General features: G+C 36.0%; 1 protein-coding gene across 2 annotated transcripts in view; it reads left to right on the plus strand.

Annotated features, from left to right (window-relative positions):
- SFXN1 (sideroflexin 1) overlaps positions 1 to 24198 on the plus strand; it is a 42051-nt gene that overhangs the window by 12632 nt on the left and 5221 nt on the right. For both annotated transcript variants that reach the window (XM_043984163.1, XM_043984162.1), the window contains exons 2-9: positions 8890 to 8965; positions 9760 to 9927; positions 10630 to 10800; positions 11605 to 11703; positions 15545 to 15620; positions 17077 to 17162; positions 18224 to 18351; positions 19401 to 19450. In XM_043984163.1, the coding sequence (XP_043840098.1) occupies positions 9764 to 9927; positions 10630 to 10800; positions 11605 to 11703; positions 15545 to 15620; positions 17077 to 17162; positions 18224 to 18351; positions 19401 to 19450 (774 nt within the window). In that variant the 5' untranslated portion in view covers positions 8890 to 8965; positions 9760 to 9763. The remainder of the gene's footprint in view (positions 1 to 8889; positions 8966 to 9759; positions 9928 to 10629; positions 10801 to 11604; positions 11704 to 15544; positions 15621 to 17076; positions 17163 to 18223; positions 18352 to 19400; positions 19451 to 24198) is intronic.

Raw genomic sequence — 24198 nt, forward strand, 5'->3', positions numbered from 1 at the left:
CTCTTAAGGAGTTGAAAAAAATGCAATTCATCTACAAAGAAAGAACTGATGGTATCTGAATACAGATGGAAGTATATTGTGGTGTTGTTGTTAGTTCCTATTTCTTTTTTTGTTTTGTTTTTAGAATTTTATTTTCGCTAATTACATGTAAATACAAATTTTGACTTCAGTTTTTAAAAAAATTTTGTGTTCCAAAATCTCTTCCTCCTCTCTTCCCACCCCTCCCACCCACAAGAACTCAAGCAATTCAGTATAAGCTATACATGAGCAGTCATGCAAAACATTTCCACATTAGCCAAGTTGTGAAAGAAAACAGAAAAAAACAAAACTTCAGATAAAGGAACTCATTAGTTCCTATTTCTAAAGGGTTTTCTTTGGTCTGATATATTTTGCATGACTGCACGTGTATGTATAACTTATATTGAATTGCTTGAGTTCTTAATAGGGGGTAGGGAAGGAGGAAGAGAATTTGGAACACAGTTATAAAAATCAATGTTACAACTTGTTTTTACATGTAAGGTGGAGAAAATTCTAAATAATAAATTAATTTTTAAAAATACTGCCTGTTTCCAAATTTTTGTGGCATTCATTTGAAAAAGCCACTCAATCCTTAGCAAGTCTGTTAGAGCTAACTTTCTCCCATTTGTGAATTAGAGATAATTGTACTTCTACTTGCAAGTTTTAGTTATTGGATGAACATATACAGTCTCTAAGGTAAATTTTTTCCCCAGAGAGGCTATTTAAACATAGTATATGACATTGGTCTCAGAGAAAGCTAACTTGAATGTATTTCTTTTATCTACTAGATAACTGCTAACCATTACAAACGAAAATGTAACCTACTTGTAATGACATTAAAGTGACATTGAATCTAATTAAGAATGTTGTTACTTTACCATAGTAACTCTCAACCAATTACAGAAAGCCTTTATGTATCACAGAGGGGGAAAAAATAAGCTTATTTATAATAAACATTTATTAAGTGCTTTTCATGTACAAAAGATTGTTAAACACTAGATTAGAGCTGAGGGAAAGAGCATTTATATGTTTAGTGGTGAGTCTCCTCTTGAAAAGAATCTGTAATTAAAACATGGGAGTCATAGTTTAATTAAGCTTTAGCCTACTTGGAATGATCTGGGTTTGTAAGAATGGAATGTGTGCTTATATTTCAATTTTTTTCAGATTTAGAAAAAAACACATTGCTAATACAATTTAGATTTTTTCTGAATGCTTTAATAGTTTTTGAGACATTTTAATTAGAATTATACTCTTTTATTTTGATTCTCTTAAAAAGCATGTCTATACATTCTTTTTTTTTTTCCGGGGCAATGGGGGTTAAGTGACTTGCCCAGGGTCACACAGCTATGTCTATACATTCTTAAACTGATGTATTATAAAATTATATTTACTATACTTAATTCTCCTTTTTAAACTCATAGGATCTTAGTTCTCATTTATCTTGTTTGTGAGTTATTCAGGACCCTTGCTTCAAGAACTTTCTATTTGCTAGCTTTAGCCATTTTAACTATTTAAATGCCTTCCTTAGATAATGTAGGTTTGGGGAGAGGGGAGACAGGAGGTGTGACCCATGAGAGTTTTGCTTCCTATAAACAGTTTGAATAATGTAACTGATAAAGTTTGTAATTAATGACTAGTGTTATTTTAAGAATCTGTACTTTATTTCATTTATTTGTTCTACCCTCTTTCATGATCATACAGCTAAATATTTCCTTTAAAAAAAAAAATTCACATTCTCTTCCAGAAGTTAGAGCCCAGTTTCCTCCTCAAATTAAATACTCTCTGGTAATAAAATTAAATACATAAGGAGAGCTTAACTTTTTCGCTCAATTAATGCATCTTAATTCACAGCAGTAATACTGTTTCTAACTTACTACTAGGGAGGCTTTAGGTACAGAAGGAATAGTGTTTAATGGTATTGAAGAACACTGTTTGTAATAGATCCATTGACTTTAGCCTGGACCTTGTTTTAATTTACTTAATTATGGGTTGGGGTGGACTTTAATGAACTGATTACTTTAAAAATACTTGTAACTTGAAAAGTAAAAATAATAAATTGTTTTAAAAAATAAATGCTTCCTGACTTGTCTTTGTTTCTCTAGTTCAACATAGCATATAGTAGGTATTTAATTGTTGATTAGAATCTTTTATAGTTCTGTGAAGAAAAGGTGATAGATATATGAAGGTAGAGCATAATTTTGAAAACATGAACCAAAGAAACAAAACCTGAGCATACCCAATATATAAGAATTGTATTACTATCATTGATTCTACTTGGTATGATTTTCCAAGACACAGAAAATAGTGAATTTGGTGACAAGCTACATATCTGTCATACCAGGACCAGGTAATGATTGTTTTCAGCTAAGGCATCTAATCCAGTGCTAGTTAAAGAAGGGGCTCTCTAAACTTTGATTGTGTTTACCCATCAGTAAAATCATTTTGAACACTCATCCCCTAGCCTCCTCAAGGCACAGCTCTAACAATAAAATGACATAAAACTTTTCCTTTTCCCCCAGCTACTAGTGCTTCCCCTCAAATTGTCTTGCATCTGTTTTGTATATATTGTATATGCTGTTTGGGCCAAATTCAGTATAGGGAGTTAATTGGCCAGCTCGCTGTAATATTGGGGTTCAGAAAATAATGGGAGACCTCTAGGTCCAGAGTTTCCTCTCTTCCAAACTGATTTTTTTTAGTTATTTCTCACAGACTGATAAGAAAGGAGATTAACAGCCTCTTTTCTACAAACAAATCAGGTTTTATTAATGGAAACACAATTTACAACACAAGTGAAGTTAATAGACCCAGGGACAATGGGAAAGGGGATAGAGAAAGGAAAAAAATATGACCCGCTTCACAGATGGTTAGAATCTAAATCTCTAGGGTAAAAAGGCTCCCAGGTAACTCAAATAAGCTCTGCTTCCTCAGCTACTCAGAACAGCTTGGCTGGAACAAAAACTGACTCAAACCCTAAACTTGCTTCCAGCTCAGCTGGCCTAAAGAGCCAGTCTCGCTTCAATAACACAAACTCACCACCACCTGGAATCTGTTGTTCCAAGCAGAATCAGCTGTGCAGTGTCTCCCGGTTTGGTGGGAAAGTCAACTACCACCAGCTCCTCTTTCTCTCTCTTTCTTTCTCTCTCCCTACCTTTCTTCTCCATTCCTCCCAGAGTTCTCTCTTCCCCTTCCTGCCTCTCCCACAGGAAGGGAGGTTCTTAGCCATGTTGAGTCTCCAATTGGTTCAACATACCCCCTGGGTTGTCCTCCTTATAATTTGACCAGGCCTGTGGGGGCATAGGGGGAACTCCTAGGTGGGGCTTAGGTATCTTGTTGGACACTTTGACTCAATAAATGTTCTTTGTGTTATTAAGTCCCACCTAATATACATGACAAATCTGATTAGAGTTCCTTTTGTTTGTTCTATAACCTCTTCAAGTACACACCCATCTTCTCTTAGGCTTTTCAAGATTACATCTTTTCAGTCTGACCATAATGAAGCAAAGATGGGGTTATAGAAACCCCAAATCACAATTAATTCCTTACAATGCCTATATATGTATACATTGTCTCACAGTCAACTAGCATTTATTAAGCACCTGGTATGTGGTGTGCACTGTACTAAGTGCTGGGCTTAGAAAGAAAGGCAAAAACAGTCACTGCTCTCAAAGCTCTCACAGAGGGAAACAACATGCAAACAGCTAGGTTTACAAGATACATACAGGGTAAATTGGGTGTAATGTCAAAAGGAAGACTGAGATTAAAGAGGAATGACAAAAGTTTGTTGCAAAAGGAAGCTAGGGACACTGAAAGCCAGAGGTGAAGAAGAATGTTCCAGACATAAGGGGTAGTCAGTGTAAACACTCAGAATTAGGAGATGTAGTGTTATATGGGAGACCACTGTCACTGGATAAGGAGGCCAGTGTCACTGGATCACAGAATATTCAAAGGGGGGAGTAAGGTGTAAGAAGACTGGAAAGGGGAGAAGGGGCCAGGTTATGAAGGGCTTTGAAAGCCACAGAGAATTTTATATTTGATCCTGGGGGTGATGGAGAGCTACTAAAGTTTACTGATGGGAGAGGAGGCAGCAGCTGTCAGGGTCAAACCTGTACATTATGAAGCTTAATTTGACTGCTGAGTCGAAAGTTAATGGACTGAAGTGGTGAGAGACTTATGTCAGGGATATAAACCAGCAGGCTATTCCAGTAGTCCAGATGTTAGGTGATGAGGGTCTTCACTAGGGTGGTGGCAGTGTCAGAGAAGAAAAGGGAGAGTATACAAGTGATGTTGTGAAAGTAGATTTGACAGGACTTGGCAACAGATTGAATATGGGGAGAGGGAGTGAGACAGAAAGTGAGGAGTTGAGGATAATACTTAGGATGGGAGCCTGATGACTGGGGAAATGGTGTTATCCCTTATAATAATAAGAAACTTAGGAAGAAGGGAGGTTTGAAAGGGAAGATAATGAGTTCAGTTTTGAACATGTTGAAATGAAAAGATCTATAGGTTATTCAGTTCGAGCTTTCAGATAAGTAGTTGAATATGGGAGACTGCAAGTCAGTAAAGAGATGGGGGCTGGATAGGGAGATTTCAGAATCATCAGGATAGAGGTGATATTTGAATCAGTGGGAGCTAAGATGACCTTTGCAAATAGTAGAAGAGAGCCCAGGGCAGAGCCTTGAGTGACACCCATAGTTAATAGTCATGACCTGGGTGAAGATCCAGCAAAAGAGACAGAGAAGGAATGGTCAGACAGGTAAGAGGAAAACCAAGTGTAAGAAAACTTAGTGTGCAGAGGATATCAAGGAGAAGAGGATGATCAACAGTGCCAAAGTCTGCAGAGAGGTCAAGAAGAATAAGGATTGAGAAATGTCGAATAATTTGACATTTAAGAGATCCTTGGCAATTTTGTAGAGTGCAAATTCAGTTGAGTAATGAAGCTAGACTAGAGTTAAGAGGATAAGAGAAAGGGAAGTGGAGCCACTGATTCTAAAGGGCTTTTGTGAGGTGTTTAGCCACTTTTAAAAGGAAAGAGAATTGTAGCAGGATAGCTACTGAGGATGGGTGGATGAAATCTTAATTTTTTTTTTTGAGAGTGAAGAAGACATAGGCATTTTTGTAGACAGTCAAGTGGGAGAGATTGAAGATTAGTGAGAGTAGGGATTTATAAATGGGGATACTGCTAGAGAAGTCAAAATTGAATGAGGTCACTTGTGCATATAGAGGTATTTGCCTTGGCAATTAAATGGAATACCTATTCGTGTGAAACAGGGATGAAGGAGAAAATAAATGGTGGTTGGCAGCTTCTGAGTGATGTGAGATGAGGAACATGGGATAAGCAAGGGTTGGGGTGAGGGGGACTCCTAGTGAATTTTTTTGAGTGAAATATGCAAAGTTCTCTTTTGAGAAGGTGGGTAGAAGGGAAACAATGGGAAATTTGAGGAGAGAGGAAAAGGTTTGGAAAAGCCACTGTGGTGAATCAAATGGTGAATTATTAGAGAGGTATGAAAGAATTGCATCATCATAGTGAGGGTCCAGTTGAGACTATGTAACCAAATTTGTAGTGGACCAAGGCAGCATGAGTTTTGTGATTTCTTTCAGTTCTGTTCAGCAGCATATGAGTTGTAGGAAAGACAGCAGGTAGTGTGAGTTCTCCAAGGATGACGATTGACCGGGCAAGATCAGTTAACCAATGAGCTTTCCAGAAGAGGACAAAGTAGGATGAACTGGCTCATCAAAAGGTCAAGATGTGGAAGGAAGGAGCATGGAGACAGGGCAGGGAAAAGAATTGAGGGATGAAGAACAGGGTTGAGAGTGCAAAGAAGAGAAAGAAGTAGAGGTAGAATAATAACAGTTTCTTATCAGGTAAAGAAATTTCAGAGATCTTGAACATGGAAGTGGGATACTTATGGGTGATAGCAACATAAGTGGCAAAATGATGTTCAGGATCATACATATGATTATCTTTGTGCATCTTAGGTTTGGTTGGGGAGTAGGTCATTGGAAATTAGTAAGTAAAGGAACTTGGAGGTTTATGGTATTTGAAAGAGTACCGTCCCCCTTCCACCTTCTCCCCCCATATATGTGTTAAAAAGGATATATATGTATATATGTGCATACACACATACACATATATAAAAACATATCTATGTATATGTGCACATACATAGATATTATGTGTTGAAGTTTCCTAGTAGGAGGTGGGGAGGAGTGAGACTGTGACCAAGCACTGAATTCATTGAGGAAAGAATGAGTGTGCTAAATATCTGTAGATAAAAGCTACCAGATTTTTATTGGATGGTAGATATGGAAGGAATAAACCACAAAGGCGGAGAGTAGTTTACTAAGTGGTGGTGAGAGAAGGAGAACATGGTAGCGGCTATAGGGACTAAGGACTATGAAAAATCAGCCACCTTGACCAATGAGTAGGAGTGCAATCAGTACTACAAAGGGTGACCAGGGAAGTGGGTCTTAGTGAATGTAAGCTGATTGAAGAAGTGAGAAAGGAAAAGGTTTAAGGTGAAAGCAGGTCTGTTCCTTATAAAGGAGACATTCTCAAGAACACATTGGAGGAGGTGGGCCACTTTAGGCATTGCTGGAGGATATGAAGGGGTATGAGAATTCTGGATCAGTCAGTAGGAGTTTGTTAATCATTGAAGTATGAGTTCAAGTAGGTTATCATCCTTAGGTGTTCATAGCCTCAGGATAGAGTTCCTAGGGTTTAAGTTAGAAGTTTGTATCTCCAAGGTAGAAAGGGTGGGTGGTGGTCTTGAGAGCACTGAGACATACAATGCTGATTAGTGCAGGATGGCAATGAGCTATGAAAGGAAGTTCAATTTTACCATATATTTGTTTGCCAGCTATAAATAAATTGAGAAGTGCCTAAATAGTGAAACATTTCAAACTCAGTTCTTTCAGTTGAAATAAATGAAAGAACTTCAATCTCACAGCATTTGTTTTGTAAGTGACTTGAAATATACAGCTCTAGTTTTGAAATGGAAATTGGTCAAGGAAGACACCTGAACAAGAGGTGGGAAAAGTGGAGCAACTTTAACCATGATGACATAAAAACTAAAAATGCTTAGGGCCATGCCTAAGCAAGAAAATATCCCACCAACATTAGAAAAGTGAAAGAGGGGGGAAAAAAGACAATGGCTTTGACACTCTGGAATTATTTCATCCTGTGACCCAATAATAAAATTATGGATTGACTGAATATGATGTGTTCATGTAAAGTGTTTTGTAAACAACAAAGCATAGTATAGATGTCAGCTATTGCCCTTGTTGCTGTTTTGTTTATGTTTTTATTGCCTTGCTTGAAAAACTATTTCTGTAATTGTTATTTTACTTAAGTTAAGCCCAGGGGAGCATTTGGTTGAGAGTAAATGGAAGAAGTGGACCTAAATCAAGGGATTTGGGCCCACAACCAGAGGAAAAATAAAGATCAGTGGAGCCAAGATGGCAGAGCACAGATAGCAAACCAGATGAGCTCTCCTAACATTCCCCTCCAACCAACTTTAAATAACATATCAAATAGAATTTTGCAGCAGCAGAACCAATAAAAGGTTGGGACAAGACATTTTTCCAGCCCAGGACAGGAGAGGTTTGTGACACCAGGGTGGGGCCAGTCCAAAATTGTTTTTTTACATGGAATTAGGCAATATGCACATATCTGGGCAATATTAGCCCTGATATGTGCATTTTGCCCAGATATGCACATAATGCACATATTACCTAGATAAAAGCATTTTGCTCAGATATGTGCATATTGCCCAAATTTGTGCATTTTTGCCTAGGTATGTGCATAATGCTCATAATGCCTAATCACATGTAAAAACAATTTTTAACTTTTGTTTTTTAAAGTTTTTAAAAGTTTCATTTTCTCTCCCTGTCTCCCTCCCCTCTCCACTCATTGAGAAGGCAAGCAATCTGATATAGGTTATACATGTGCAGTCATACAAGACATATTTCTATGTTATGTAATGCAGCTTTTGGAAAAAAATTACTGGCACCATCAATTGGGGAATGGATGAACTTTTATGTGGTGGAGTACAGTTGTGCTGAAAGCAACTATGATAATGATGGTTTTAGAGAAAACTGGGAAGATGTGAGTGGTAAGGTTTAGGATACAGAAAAAGAAATTTATTTTCCTCTTGTATAGATTCTTAGTACTACTACTTAAGTGTGTTCTTAATGACCTCAGAGTTACAATCCCTAAATGGAATATGATTGATAAACACTGGTAGAGGTAAAGATAGGGGTATAGAATATCTGCAATTCAGCTACATAGATCAAAAAACCTACATCTACTTTGGAATTGTTGTGATTTTTCTACTTTCCCTGCTTGCAATTATTGCGCATGAGAAAACTGCTTGTTATTTCCCAGTCTGACCAGGCATAAGCATTCTAGCATGAAGCAGAATCTCGTGTTAAACCCAAATCTGCTTTGAGCTTAAGTCCAAGAATATAGTTAAATGGTTTGTCAATGGACAGTTTTCAGATGGATTATCAGATGATGTTTAAACTTTTCTGTTGCCTGGTTCTAAACTGTAAGCTCCTATGAGGCAATAACTTTTGTCTTATATGCTTGTAGAGAGCCAGTATGGTACATTGCACCATAGACATGAAAATACTAGGATAAATGATTTTGTAGCTCAAACATCATTGATTTAGAAAAATCCTAAATTGTTGCCTGAGCCACATAGTAGTTAAGTGGCTTGCTATGATTCCTGATTCTAAGCATAGTACTCTTTCTACTATGCATACAGGGACATTTATTGGGTGTTGATTTATGACAGACATGGAACAGGTTTGCATATCTTTCATTCTGAAGTATAACACTAATATCTTTTTTTTTTTGTATGTGTGTGATAGAACGTGGGAAGACAAAGTAAAACACTACAAGTGAATTCAAGAATTTTGTGAACTCCTTGGTTTCATACTTTGGGCTGTAAGTCTTCAAGGTCCTTTCTCTTTTTTATATTCTTCACTATAGTAGTTACCCTTTTTTCCTTCTGTGTGTGTGTGTATGTGTGTGTGTGTGTGTGTGTGTGAGAGAGAGAGAGAGAGAGAGAGAGAGAGAGATGCACTTGGCTTATGCAGGTCAAATCAAGGAACTTCCTATGGCCTATCCCACTGATATCCTTATAGATCATAAGCATATTTGATTTAAATTGATGATCTGTGTCCTAATCATGACTAGTTTAATCTTAATTTGTAGATTATTAGAGAAGTCATATATAAACTTTTACATAAGCTTATCTAATAATACTGGGCCAGGAAATATTTTTTAAAATAAAATATAATGCAGTGCTAATTTGATGTGTTTTATAATTTTATCTGATTTATTACTGCTATAGTTTCAGCTTAAAGCTTTCTTTTTTCTGACATAATGTGATTCTTGCCCTTTTACTTCAAGGTTTACATGATTATATCTATGTTTGCAAACTTGAACCTTGAAAATTTATGCCACTATAAATAGAAATGTTTGTAAGATGAAAGGTGGTTTGGAGAACTTGTTAAAAACAATTGAATTTCATGAATATTTAAGTTCCTATTTAAGCTTTTGGCTATTTAACCTTTTATACATCTTTTGGGTGAAATATTAGTAAACTTTACTATTTCTAGCCATAATCATTTTCATAACTAGCAAGGGGACATATCCCTTAATTTATCTACTGTCTTTTTAAGTTTAAAAACAATATTATTTTTAAATACTGAAATGTCTTTTTAAATTTCATATAGAACAATGTCAGCTGAAATACCACTGAATATTAATATCAAGGAACCACGATGGGATCAAAGCACATTTATTGGAAGAGCCAGTCATTTTTTTACTGTAACAGATCCACGAAACATTTTGTTAACTAATGAACAACTAGAAAATGCAAGACAAATTGTTCATGATTACAGGTAACATTTATAGCCTTAATGTTTTTTGACACAGTCACATTTATGTAAAAAAGTATATAGTTAAATCTGATTTGGAGAAGTCCTCTCTTTTTGTTTGCTGCCTTTTGGGTTTCATGTTCATCATCTAAAAGTTATGATTCAGCCAGTCAATTTAAATATTTGTTGAGTATTGTCTGATGAAAGAAATACCTGGGATGGGAGTTTGGGGCAGCAAGAATCATCTTTGACCTCAAGGAGCTTGTCATCTTTTAGGGGTAAGAAAACTATGAAGATAATAATTATTAATGTATAAAATATATGAGATGCTACATAAAAAGCCATCATAAAAATTATTATAGCTTATATACCAGAATGAATTGCAAAGGATTTATCCTTTTAAAAAACTTCTACAAAGATCTTTTAAGATCCTCCAAATTAAATTAATATAAACTTTGGTATTTAGTGATTTTAATACAAATGTGGGAATAGACATGGATGACAAAAATTATCTTTGATACTGTAAGAATAAGGAATGATTGAGGCCAAAGTCTTGCAGACAACACAGAAATCTGATGCAAATGTATCACAAGTACTTTTTTAGGGGGGAAAAACTGGAAAGCAGTGGATGTGGTAACTGCCAAATCATATCACAAAAATGTGATTACTAAGTGGCTGATTTTAAGTTAATAACATGTTCATGATGTTTATGTGAAATTTTTTTAGAAAAGGAATTGTACCCCCTGGGCTCACAGAAAATGAGTTATGGAGAGCAAAGTATGTCTATGATTCAGCTTTTCATCCTGACACTGGTGAAAAGATGATTTTGATAGGAAGAATGTCAGCCCAGGTTCCTATGAACATGACAATCACAGGCTGTATGATGACTTTTTATAGGTAAGTTATACAGCACTCATTTATTCAAGTTAGTTTGATATAAACTATAATGATAAAATATAATTTAATTGAAACTAAAGTATTATTTTTTAAATGTTTATTTAGGGTTCCTTTTTTGTATAACTTCTGCAACCAAAGAATGCTTTTCTTTTCCTTTCCTTTTTTTTTTTTTTTACTGAATCTCATTCAATGAAGAGAGATAGAATTTTATCTAATCTTATTATAAAGGAAAAGTTGGAGGGGAAGAAAAAGAAAAATCTACCAGAAAATCATCATTTTTTGTTCACATTTCCCCCCATTTATAAACCTGTATTTACATAAAAGCGAAATAAATTTGTAATATTTCTTGGGCTTTCTGAGCCCACAAAATGGATCAATAAAACTCTAACATTGTAAAAGTATAAATTTTAGTGGCTTAAAGCATTGATTCCCAAAGCAAATGTGAATACCCCTAGGTAGAGTAATACTTTGTGTTATATTTCTTTTCTATCTTAGTGTGAGTGATTTTGCTAGGTCCTTAACTAAGAGCAGGCTTTGATTGGAAAGAAGATAGCCTAAGTGGGAATTGGAGGCCTCAGGAGACAAAGGAACACAGAAGGGAGAATTGAAATATCCAAAGATAAGTTTTACAATTGTCCATCAGGCCAAACCCACTAATTTATAAATCTATAATAAATATTGAAATCATCTTTTTAGCCTACTGTTTTTTTTTCAGGATCTTGATTCCTTAGTTTTCTTTAAAAAAAAAAGTATTGTTGAATATTTTTACACTCTCTCTCCTTCCCTACTTCCCAATACCCTCAGAACTACTCCTGCGGTGCTTTTCTGGCAATGGATTAACCAGTCCTTCAATGCTGTTGTGAATTATACAAACAGGAGTGGTGATGCCCCTCTTACTGTTAGGTAAGAATATGTAATCTTTTGCAAGAAATATTAGTTTTTAAGTCTCTACCTAAAAACTAGCTAATTTGTGTATCAGTTTGTTATATGAATTGTTTTCAAAGAACCCTTTTATATTGTTAGATTTTTCAGAATATCTTTCTAGAATAATATTAAATAAAAGTTTTCTACAAAAGTAAATCACCTGGGGCAGCTAGGTGGAGCAGTGGATAAAGCACTGGCACTGGATTCAGTAGGACCTGAGTTCAAATCTGGCCTCAGACACTTGACACTTACTAGTTGTGTGATGCTAGGCAAGTCACTTAACCCTAACTGCCTCACCAAAAAAAAGAAAAGAAAGAAAGAAAGAAAGTAAATCACCATTTTATGTCAAAACAGTTTGTCAACATGCCTTATATATTTGTTGTTGTTAAGTCATGTCTAACTCTTTATGACTCTATTTGTGATTTTCTTGGCAAAGATACTGGAGTGGTTTGCCATTTCCTTCTCCTGCTCATTTTACAGATGAGGAAACTGAGGCAAACAGGCTTAAGTGCCTTGCCCAGGGTCACACAGCTAAGAAGTGTCTGAGGCTGGATTTGAACTCAGGAAGATGAATCTTTCTGACTTCAGGCCCAGTACTCTAGCCACTGAATTACCTAAAAGCTCCTTTGCAGATTTAGCTTTTATCAGAGTTATGACGGTATTGATGCTTTTCTACTATGTCCTCTTGCTCATCTCTCCCTGGCCTGGTACCCCTATTGAATATAACCAGTGAGCATTAGCCAAATATATCCACTCTCCCATCATAAGCCATATAGAATGGTGATCTTAGGAACAAAGTTGAGTCAATATCCGGCTTGGTATCTCTAGAAGGCTTAGTGAAACCATGATGATGTAATTTTATATCTTTTTTTATTATTTAAATAGGTCAGCTAAGAAATATATAAAATGTAGAAGGTAAACAAACAATCATCTGCCATATTTTGCTAGATTGTTCTTTTTGAAGCTTGTTGTAGAAACACGATCATACAGACTCAGAACTTCAAGGGATCTCAGAGGGTTATCTAATCCAAAGTTTCTTAAACTGTGGGTTGTGACCTCGTATGGAGTCATGTAACTGAATGTGGGTGTTGCAAAAAATTTGACAACAGTAAAACATTATGTAGATTTATTTTATATGCCTATATATCTGGGGTTGTATAAAAATTTCTCAGATGAAAAGGGGTTTGGGGTGGAAAGAGTTTAAGAAGTCCTGATCTAATCCCATGTACTTCAGCAGTACCCCTTTACAACACCCCTCTTAAATGGTCATCTAGCTCCCTCTTGAAGATTTACAGCGATGGGAAACTCACTGAAGTTCCATCAGCTCTAGATGTATGATCCTTTGACTTCCCATAGCAGTCAGTTCTACTTGTGGACACTTCTAGTTAAGAGTATCTCATCCAGTGATTTGGGTCACAGTCTACCCATACATGCTCTTCCACTGTGATCCTTGTCAAGGCTCTCCTGTAAGATAGCTACAGGGGGTCTACCCAGTGTGCTGGAGGCCTAGCTCCACTTTTTTTTTTTCTGACATCAAGAGGATCTCAGTGGGGTGCTAGTAACAAGTCATTTCATTTCTGTTAAAATATAATCTGTTTCATTTCTTGTATAATCTCAATTTCATATTTGCCATCTCTAAAGCGTTCCATTTATTTTCTTCAAGAAAACACTTCCATTATAGAGTTAGCAAGTATTTATAAGCACTTTCTATGTACCAGTTACACTGTGCTATGCAGTAGGGATAAAAAGGAAAGGAAAAAAGCTTCTTGCCTTCAAGATGTGTACATTCTATAGAGGAGACTATTTTTTCCATCAAAAGACAGAGTTTAGCTCCCTGTAGTAATGTGGAAGGAAGGGTGCCGAGTTAGACCATTAGTGTACCTTTACCCCATAAGTTCTGACCTTATGCCCTTCCTTTAAAGGTAGAATCATAGGATTATAGGTTTAGAACTAGAAGGGACCTTGGAGAATATCAATTCCATCAGTGTTTTTTAAAGGTAATACATTTTTTGAAATTTTTTAGGCAATCACTTTTGTTTAATTTTAAATTTTTTTAAATTTTATTTATTGCATTTTAATTTTTTTAATTTAAATTTTTATTTTTTTTACATTTTTGTTTAATGTAAGCACAGCAGAACTTGACTACTTAATAATATAATTGAATGGTTTTTCAAATGCACTATAAAATGTTCAGCTAGATGGTAGATGTCCCTTTATTATAGCCAGCTATTCTCAGAGCCTGATAATAGGTAATGGAGAATAAGACAGGGCTTCTAACCTTGATTATTTTTTTTGCAGTCATGCTTAGTACATAATTTTTGTTATCATTTCTCACTTTCAGTTTCACTCTATTACTTGCTCACCCTCCATCTTGCTCTTTCTTAATCTCTTCCCTATTTCTTCCCCTCTTTCTTTTCTCTTCTCTTTATGTATACAAACATGTAAAAGTATGTGAATATTTGCATCAATACATATCTTAAAACTGTACTAAGACTTTTGGAATGCCCTGCATATATGTCTCCATTCCTTCTCTCCCCTGAGCTTCACTCCCTTAACATTAATTGCCTAATAAATATTTGAAACTGGAGAGGGGGCAGCTAGGTGGCACAGTGGATAAAGCGCCGGCCCTGGATTCAGGAAGACCTCAGTTCAAATCTGACCTCAGACACTTGACACTAGCTGTGTGACCCTGGGCAAGTCACTTAACCCTCATTGCCCTGCCCCAAATACAAATTAATTAAAAAAAGAAACTGGAGATCGTGAAGACATCTCACACTCAATATGTCCAATATTGAACTAATTATAGTCCCCCCTCAAATTCTCTAAACTTTACTATTTCACTTTAAGGGACCACCATCTTTCTAGTCTCCCAGGATTATAAATCTCAGCATTGTCCTTCACTCCGTACTTTCTCTTGCCAAAGTATCAAATCATATGTTAAATCTTGACCATCTACCTCCATAACATCGCTTTTCCACTCAGGTAGCTACCATCATAATTTAGCCCCTCACTACCTCTTGACCAGATTGTTGGAAATAATAATTTCCAGTTATTCACAAGTTTCCAGGGAAACTCTTTGTCTCAAGTCATGCCCTACTCCAGTACAACTTAGAAACTCCTGGAAAAGTAGGTTTCCTCAAGTACTTATCTAAACATGTAACTCCCCACTCGTTAAACTCTGCTGGCTTCCTATTGATGCTAAGATAAATTATAAACTCCTCTGGTTAGTTTTAAAGCCCATTATTACCTGGTGCCTACCTGTATCTCTAGTATTACTGTATATCTCTCCCCTCCTGTATTCTTTGATTCAGCAGTTTCTGTACTGGCTGTCTCTTCTTGTTCCTCACATAAGACTGTCCTGTTTGAATGCCATTCATTATGCCTGGGAGTCACCCTCTCCTTTCCTCTGCACCACAGAGTTCCTCTCTGCCTTTCAGATGGCAGCTCAAGCACCATCTACTTCATAAGGCCTTTCCTAACATCCCCCAACTGTTAGTGCTGCCCTTCCCAAATGGCCTTGAATTTAATTACTTTTTATTCAGTTGTATTTATTTAGAGTGTCCGTATATTTTTATAGATGTACTTATCTCCCCCATTAGAACATAAAGTCCTTGCCGTAAGGATCGTTTCATTCTTTGTTCTTGATTCCCCATTGCCTGGCACAGAGAAGGAACTTGATACATTTTGGTTTATTGATATAGTGTGACGAGTTCTGTGTTGTTGATTTGGATTCTGTTTACTCTTTTTGTCTATAATTATTGGAGAAAGTATTCCAATACTTTTTCTTATATGAGTGTGATAAATGTGTTCTTCTTTTCAGCCAATTGGGGACAGCATACGTATCTGCCACCACAGGTGCTGTAGTAACTGCATTGGGACTTAATGCACTAACCAAGGTATTATAAATGTTTCAATATCTTTTCCTTTCCATCTGTCTCTGTAACTTTACCCCAGGTCTATCCTTCAAAAAGTCTTCATATTCCTCCTCACCCTAATCAGTGCCTAATGCCTGATGGGCCTCTCTCTTCTATTATGCTACCCAACAAATAATTTGAGAGTCACTTAAAGATCTTAATTAAGCATGTGTGTGCATTTTACCACATATGTGCCAAATGATAAAAATAGCATAAAGTGAAACAATGGTGAAAACTAAAGTTTGACCTTTTTGTGCTCTCCTGTAAGCATAAAATATGTAATTATGATCCCTTCTAACATATATCATCATTCCTGAATTCATCCTGTACATCATCCTTATGTCAGAATATACTACTGACTTTTGACATCTCATATCCTTCTCTGCCCAGCACTCAATCTCATTTCCTCCATGGAGATTTTCCTGACACAAAACAAAACCAGGAGTGATGTCAGTCTCTGGCTACATGACTGCCACAGACAGAAATAAAAAGAGCCAGGAGAATAAGGGAAATGTTCACAAAGTGTTTCCTAGGACACATCTCTTGTTAACATTGGAATAGAGAGTCATCATCAATTCTCCTTTCAGTGTTCTCTCTGCCCCAAGTTCTTGGACAGCACAGTCTGATGCAAAAGATAATCCCCAAGGACATAGCATAGAAAAACATAGACATGCAAAGACAATCACACTTGAATGCCAAACTATTTGAGCCATACTGCTTTACCATAAAGTATTCACCTGGTTCTTCTTGCCTTCTTTCCCAGACAGTCAGTTCTGCAACCACAATATAGTGCATCCAGGCATTAGTCGATTGGTTCTGCTTATCTTCAAAGACAGCCTCAGAGTAAGAGAGAGTATGATAACTTTTTCTTTTTTTTTTTAGTGAGGCAATTGGGGTTAAGTGACTTGTCCAGGGTCACACAGCTAGTAAGTGTCAAGTGTCTGAGGTCGGATTTGAACTCAGGTACTCCTGACTCCACGGCTGGTGCTCTATCCACTGTGCCACCTAGCTGCCCAGAGTATGATAACTTTTAGGTCTGCTGGCACACGTTCTGCCTTTCTGTCCCATAACTCACCCTTGTTGCTTCCTTAATTGTGGTAATAGTACATTATTCTTCCTCAGACCTTTTAAAAAATCATTTTATACATGTACTTATAGCCTTATTACATATTTTATGTTATATTCATTTTGCTATCCATACTAGCTTTTAAACTCAATTAGGACAACAACAACGACAGGAACTATCCTATTCTTCTGTACGTATCTTCCTTAATGCTTAGGACTGATCCTTGTACATGGTAGAGAATTAATAAATGTTGAGTTAGTTAAATTGACTTTACTTTGTAGGATTATCATCTTAAATAGTTTTTTATGGAGAAATGTATTTCTTCAATATTACAGAAGTATTAAAATGATTTTGAAATTTTCTTTTCTTTAGCATGTCTCACCTCTTATAGGGCGTTTGGTTCCTTTTGCTGCTGTAGCTGCTGCTAATTGCATTAATATTCCACTAATGAGACAAAGGTAAGATTATTATATTTCTTTTGGAATAGAAGCGTCCCTTTTGTACCTGAGCTTGTGTTGGGTAGTAGGCACTATCTTTTTTAATAATCAGTTTTGGTGCCCTCATTAAAAAAAAACAAACAACAAACAATAAAGGTGTTTTGAGACGTAAATTTAGTTATGTGAGACATTAGATCTAGGCAAAAAAAAAGTCTACTGCCCAAAACAAAATTTTTTAAAAATCCTAGAGCACCACCTGTTTTAGGTTTAAAATAATATTAATTTATATCTTTGGAAGTATTTTTTTAGAACTGGCAAAAGTTAAAGGAGAAGAAAGAACAAGAAAAGGCATTTTGGATCGGATTACAAGCACCAGGGTAAAAGTGGTTTAGAACTTTAGTGTTAGTAGCTGTTAATGGATCGTATTGTATCCACTAGTAGTTTATAAGCTTTTATAGAAGTATGGAAAGGACTAAATCAGTTTAATTGTAATCCAGCTTACTATTTCTTTTGAAAAACTATGGGTTACATTTTACTGCTGAGAATAGATTTTTTTTTTATTGGACTTGTGATTTCATTGGTATAGGTAACTTGCAGTGAGGAAACTCCCTTTACCAAAGGAGATTGGGAACTTCTTTATAGTGTGGAACTTTAGAGAATTTCTTGGGGCACTGAGATGTTAAAGGACTCACCCAGTGTCACATAGCCAACATGTGACCAACAGGTCTTTCCTTTATAGTCAGCTCTCTATCTACCACCCCATACCTACCCTAAGGTTAATTTCAGGTTTTTCCTATGAGATGTCGTCTTAGCCTTAATATGGCATGTTACTAATGAAATTCTTTTTGGTCTGATGTAACAGTTTAAAAACAATGTACTTATGTGTTATTTTATTTTCCTTTCTGTCCCACCTAAAATAAATTATATAATATTTTGAAAAATAATTATAATACTTTCCTGACAGATAATTCATAAATATGTATTTCAGTCTTAAAAGGATTGGTTATTTACTGAATATATTAATGTTAGTTCACGAAATGCAAAGGTATATGTAAACTTTTTTTGTTATTGTTGTTCTACAGGGAGCTCAAAGTTGGTATTCCTGTTACAGATGAAAATGGAAACCGATTAGGTGAATCAGTCAGTGCTGCACAACAAGCTATTGCACAAGTGGTTGTCTCAAGAATTCTTATGGCAGCACCTGGCATGGGTTAGTGCAGTTCATTAATCCTTTTTCTTTTTTTTTGAGGTAGGGTAGAGATAGTATTAAATAATTATCATTAATAGAAATGTCTAAATCCTAGGGAAAGGATTAAGCCTTCTAATGAATTATTTGCTTCACATGGAATGGCTAGGATTGTGACCCAAACTAGTTCTCTTCAAGCAGTTTATTAAAGGTTTCTAGAAGTACTCAGTTTTTGCCTTAGACTAGGAATCCATTTAACCTAGAAAAGAGGCTCTGCTCTGATTACTAATCCTTTGGGGGGTCTGTCAGTCCATATTTAAAGCCACCCCCAGGTATAGCTAGAGGAAAGCCTGGAACACAATGACATCACAGCGTGAAATTCATTGTACAACTACTAGGCCCACTGCTAGTCATAAAAGAGATGCATAAGGGATCTATTCTATAACAATATGAGTAGCATATTGCTGTTAAAAGTTGAGACCTTTTTTTCTGGGAGTAGTATGGGATCATGAAAGAAACCTTTTGGTTTCCTGAAGACAATCCAGCACACTGTCCCCTAATTCGAAGTCCAACTCATTGTCCATTGTATTGTCTTCCATATACATACATATATGTATATATAGATGTGTGTGTGCTATATACATACATATATAGATATATGCTATCTATGTCTGTGTGTACATGCTATATATGTGTGTGTGTCTTTTATTTGTAACTGAATGCCACACTCTAAATAGACATTCTTCATCTATTTGGTATTTCCCTTGTAGATCTTTAGGTCAAAAACTTTTTAGTGGTTACATAACTTTCCCAGGAGATTCTGCAAGGTTCCAGGACCTGATGCAACCAATACACTATCATCTGCAAACAGAAGCACTTTTAGGACTTTAACATCTATAAGCAAATGGGATCAGTGGGGTTTTTACACATAAGAGGATCTTTTGAGCTATTTTTCATTTTTGTCCATGTTTAGATAACCTAAAAGTGACATGAATTTGCTACAAGATTGTAAAAGAAATGTTAAATGTAATCAATATATTTAAAGTTTTAAGAACATTTGCTTTTGCTTATAGCCATCCCTCCATTTATAATGAACACTTTGGAGAAGAAAGCATTTTTAAAGGTAAGTCTGTTTATGGCATCTTTTCAATTGTTTTTGTGGTCAAATTTCTCAGGCTCCTTCCAGTATTTCTCCTTTCAGTTGATTCCCTTATTCACTTGCAGACTAATGAAAGAATAAAAAGTATTTGAATAAAATATTCCTCGTAAAATAAAAAGATATTCCTTATTTCCAAAGTACATTTTCTTCAGAGATTTGAAATGCTTCCAGAGTTGTAATAAGGCCACTATTTCTGATGAGTTATTGGACCTTACCGAACACTCATCTTTAAGCTTTAAGTGGATGTTTATGTAAAAATGAAAGGGAGGGTTTCGAATTTGGACCAGTAAATATAAAAGTTACTCTACTGAACATCCTGAATGAGCAATACCTTTCTTCCTTAAATACGGTATTAATGTCTCAATAGTTTATCTAATGACCCCATCATGAATATAATAGACCATTTTGATAACAGTGACCCCAATACTAGAGGGTATAATGTGAATCAATTGATTTATTTTGTCTAGGTTTTATTCTTTGGTAGAATAAGACCCAGCTCAAGAAAAGCAAGTATTTTATGAGGATGCAGAATAAATCCTACTTCAGTTATAAAGGTAGTGCTATAATACTAGAATGCTTGCAGAGAAAAGGAAATATTTCCGCTTATCATGATAACCCCATCTGCTTGGGGTGTCATTTGTAAAAATTGTTTTTAATATATTCAGTTCAGTCAGCAAGCATTTGTTAAGAACCTATCTACCAGGTATAGAGGAAACAAATGCAAAAGATGATACAATCCCTCCTTTTTATGAGCTTACATTCTAATAGGGGAGACAATGAGTGTGTGTATATGTGTGTATTGCATAAATATAAGGAGAAAAGAAGCAAATAAGTACAGAGTAATTCAATACAATGTAGTTTAGGAGGGAAGCCTCTAGCATCTGGAGGATTCGTAAAAGCTTCACCTTTTATACATGTTAGTGTGGTGGTTTGATCACTATGTAAATATCTTGATTAAAGGCATTTTTCTAGTTAGACACTTAAAGAAGTGTGTTGTCTCTTCAAGTGTCTAAAGGATCATTTGATGCACAACAACATTGAGGATGTCAACACTTAATTTTTTTCAAACATCACAGTTTCTTTTTGGGCAGGATCCTGTGCAAGGTGTTGTAGGAATTAGAAAATAAGAACTGCAGGATTCCTGTCTTTTTTTGTATTTAATCATCTACTTGGGAAGGGGAGAGTTCATCCAATGTAATCAATAAATATGATGCCAAAATGACTGGGAAAGTTTTTGGCATCATAAGCTTCTATTTTCCTCAGATAAATTTAGGCTTGGGAAGATAATATAAATTTTAGTGTCTCTGCATATATGCTTATATGTGTATATATGAATATAGTCATTCTCTTTTCTCTTCTATCCTCCTCTTCTCTTTTCTTTCTCTCTGATCCAGGCTTCCATTTATTTACAAGTAGTTAGTTGTTGGACTTCTTTTTTTAATATTTCTTGAAATAAAAGACCATGCACAATTTTGGAAGCATCAGGGAGGCCCCCAAACATAGCTAAGAATCATGTACTCCCTTCCCCTCACAAAAATAAAAATTTCATAAAATATATTTTTCATAGTAAGACCTGAGTTGATAATATATGCATGGGAACAGTATTATTATATCAATTCAACTTTTTTGGGAAGAAGTGAAGAAGATTGAATTTGGCAACCAATCACCTAGTGTAACCAATGCATGGATATTATGGATTTTACAGATGAAATTGAAAGTGATTTCTTCAAGGCCATATGATGTTCAGTGGCATCATCACGGTTGTTTTTGCTCTCCCGATCCTTTCTCTCTGCTTCTCAAACTGTGAGTTCAGGTGAACAAAGCTACTCAGGTTGGCAGTGTTTCCTATAGTTTAGCTATGAAATGAATTTGCACTTAGCTTTGATTTAACCAGCACGAGCCCATTCATGACTTCCAGAAGCTCATCATTTCCTATAGCCTGGCTCCAGTGCAGTGATGGTATTTCTAGTCTGCTTTACTAACAGGCACGCTCCATTAACACTGTACATGACTGATTGTGTGCATTTCTTTTTTTTTCAAGTCCTTTTAAGGCAGCACAATTTGGTTTGGGGCTAGTTGAAGGCAGAGAGTAGGAAGGCAGTTGGCTCATACAAAGCAAGTATTACTTCATTATTCTCATGACATTTAAAATTGTTTTGTTCTTTCTGAGTTTTGGTAATAGTGGAATGTCTACTCTTTTGTTACAATATCACAGCTGCAAAAGATCTAAAAGTTCATCCAATCCAAATATCTCGGGGTGGGGCGGGGCGGGGGCCGGGTAGGGCAGGCCCAGAGAAAATATGGAACTTGCCACATTAAGTCCTAAGTGGCAGAACTAGGACTTGATGCCAAAGTTCTAACTCTGGCAGATTTTCTATTAAATGGGACTTAACTATCCTTTGGATAATTTCTTTCCATTGGCCAGTGGAAGCTACTTTATTTCTCTGTATGAAGAAATGGGCCAGTGATGCAAATTTTACAATGGAAAGAATGCTGGCTCTGGAGTGAAGGATTCTCAGACAGGACCTCAAGTACTTACTACCTGTGTGATCCTGGACAAGTCACAACCTCCTAGACCTCTCAGTTTCTTCATCTGTAAAATGGGGTTAGACTAGATCATTATTCTATGATCTTATGAATCCCTCTCAACCCATTTATATTATACTTCCTGAAGGTTTGTCACAGAATAAAATGAGGAGGTTTTCCTGTTATCTGCAAAGCACATAGTACATGCTTGGATCATGGGATCATAGTGCTAGAGCTATAAGAAACCTTAGATATCTAGTCCAATTCCCTCATTTGCCAGGCGAGGAAACTGTCAAACATGCATTTCATGTGGCCCTTTCTTTCTGCTCAGGTGGCCATCACATCTTCATCATATCTTGCCTGGATTAATACTTTACCCCCAGTTTCTTCAGCAAAGTAAACTAATTCTTTACTTATTTTTGTTTTGTTTTGTTTTGGCAGGGCAATGAGGGTTAAGTGACTTGCCCAGGGTCACACAGCTAGTAAGTGTCAAGTGTCTGAGGTCGGATTTGAACTCAGGTCCTCCTGAATCCAGGGCTGGTGCTCTATCCACTGCACCACCTAACTGCCCCCAAACAGTTAATTTAAATTCAGTTTAGATAGGATTTTAGATTGTCAAAGTTTGAAGGGCACCTTAAAACATAGAATGTTAGATAGGCCTGGAAGGGCCCTTACGGATCATCCAGTCCAGCTTCTTATTTTATAGAAGAGGAAAATTGGGAGAGAAGAATAAATTTTTGTCCTGATCCGCACCTCAAAGCCAACTCATGATAGCCTCAGGATTAGAACCTAAATCTGAATCCAGGGATGGTGCCATTTTCACTGTACCATGATGCTTCTTAAAATGACTAGAAACTACTTTGATCTAAAAAAAACCCTTACTATTTCTACTCCCATCGGTGATCATTATTCACCCTATTTCTCATGTCATTCCTTCTATATTTAGGAAAAATGGAAAGTTTATTGATTACACATACTTTAATCCTAAAGATTTAGACCACAGATTATTTACCAACATGAACTTTACAATCACTTCTGTTATGGTTTTTAATGGGATAGTGGGTAAAAGGATGCTGATTAAATTAAAATGACAAATTAGATAAAGCAAAAGAAAGAAATTATTTTAACTTTCAAATGTGGTTTTAAATACTTTCAAATACTCAAAAACAACTTTGAAAAAAGTTATAATTCAAATGATACTGAGACATATAAGACTCACTAATCTTATATTACTCACTAGTAATGTCTAGCATTAAAACTGCAATTCAGTAAAGCCTTATCAAGTACCAACTCTGTGCAAGTAATTGTACTAAACCAGTATACAAAGATAAAAATGAAGCAGCCCTAAAGGAACTTAACAATCTAATATCAGTATATAATATTTATCCAAATAGATACAAGGCATTGTGAGAAGAAAGAACTTTGTACTTCAAGGGACTAGGAAAGACTTCACTGAGGAAGATAAGGATATAGAAAGATGAGGTTCAGAAAGAAGCATGTATCACTTCAGTAAATTCTTGTAGGTGGGAGATGAGAATAGCTGAAGTCCATTTTTACTGGAAAGATAAATTGGAGTCAATTTATATTATATCTTAGATGTCAAATTGAGGAATTTATATTTTACCCTGGAGGCAATAAATATCCAGTGAAGGTTTGTAATCACAGGAGGGTCATTGTCAAACTTGTGCCTTAAAATATTAGCTGCAGCTATTTGGAGGATTAATTGAAGAAGGGAGAAGTTGGAAGCAGGGATGATCAAATAGGAATCTAATACAGTATCTAGGCAAGAGATGATAATCTGAACTGGGGTGGTGACCTTATGAATAGAAAGAAGGGGCCAAATGTATGATGAGTGTCCTTAACTTTCTCCAAGACACACAACAACCACAATTAGTGAGGTTTTTTGGTTTTTTTTTCAGAATTCTCTGAGATCAGTCCTAACTGTTCTCTTTTGTACATTAAGACATTCATTTGGCAAGTTGTACAAAATATAAGATAGTCTCTTATTGTCTTCTGACCAAGTCACTACCAGTACCTGGGACAAGTACCTAATCATTGGGATCAACTCATCTTGGTAATTAAGTGTCATTATCCTGCCTCATGTATCTGCAAGTTCTACCCTCTTTATTAAACATTCTGAAGAGCTCTCAATCCTGAAAGTTCATACAGGGAATACTAGTGTGAGC

This window comes from Dromiciops gliroides, chromosome 2, assembly GCF_019393635.1.
Source record: "Dromiciops gliroides isolate mDroGli1 chromosome 2, mDroGli1.pri, whole genome shotgun sequence".
NCBI lineage: Eukaryota > Metazoa > Chordata > Mammalia > Microbiotheria > Microbiotheriidae > Dromiciops > Dromiciops gliroides.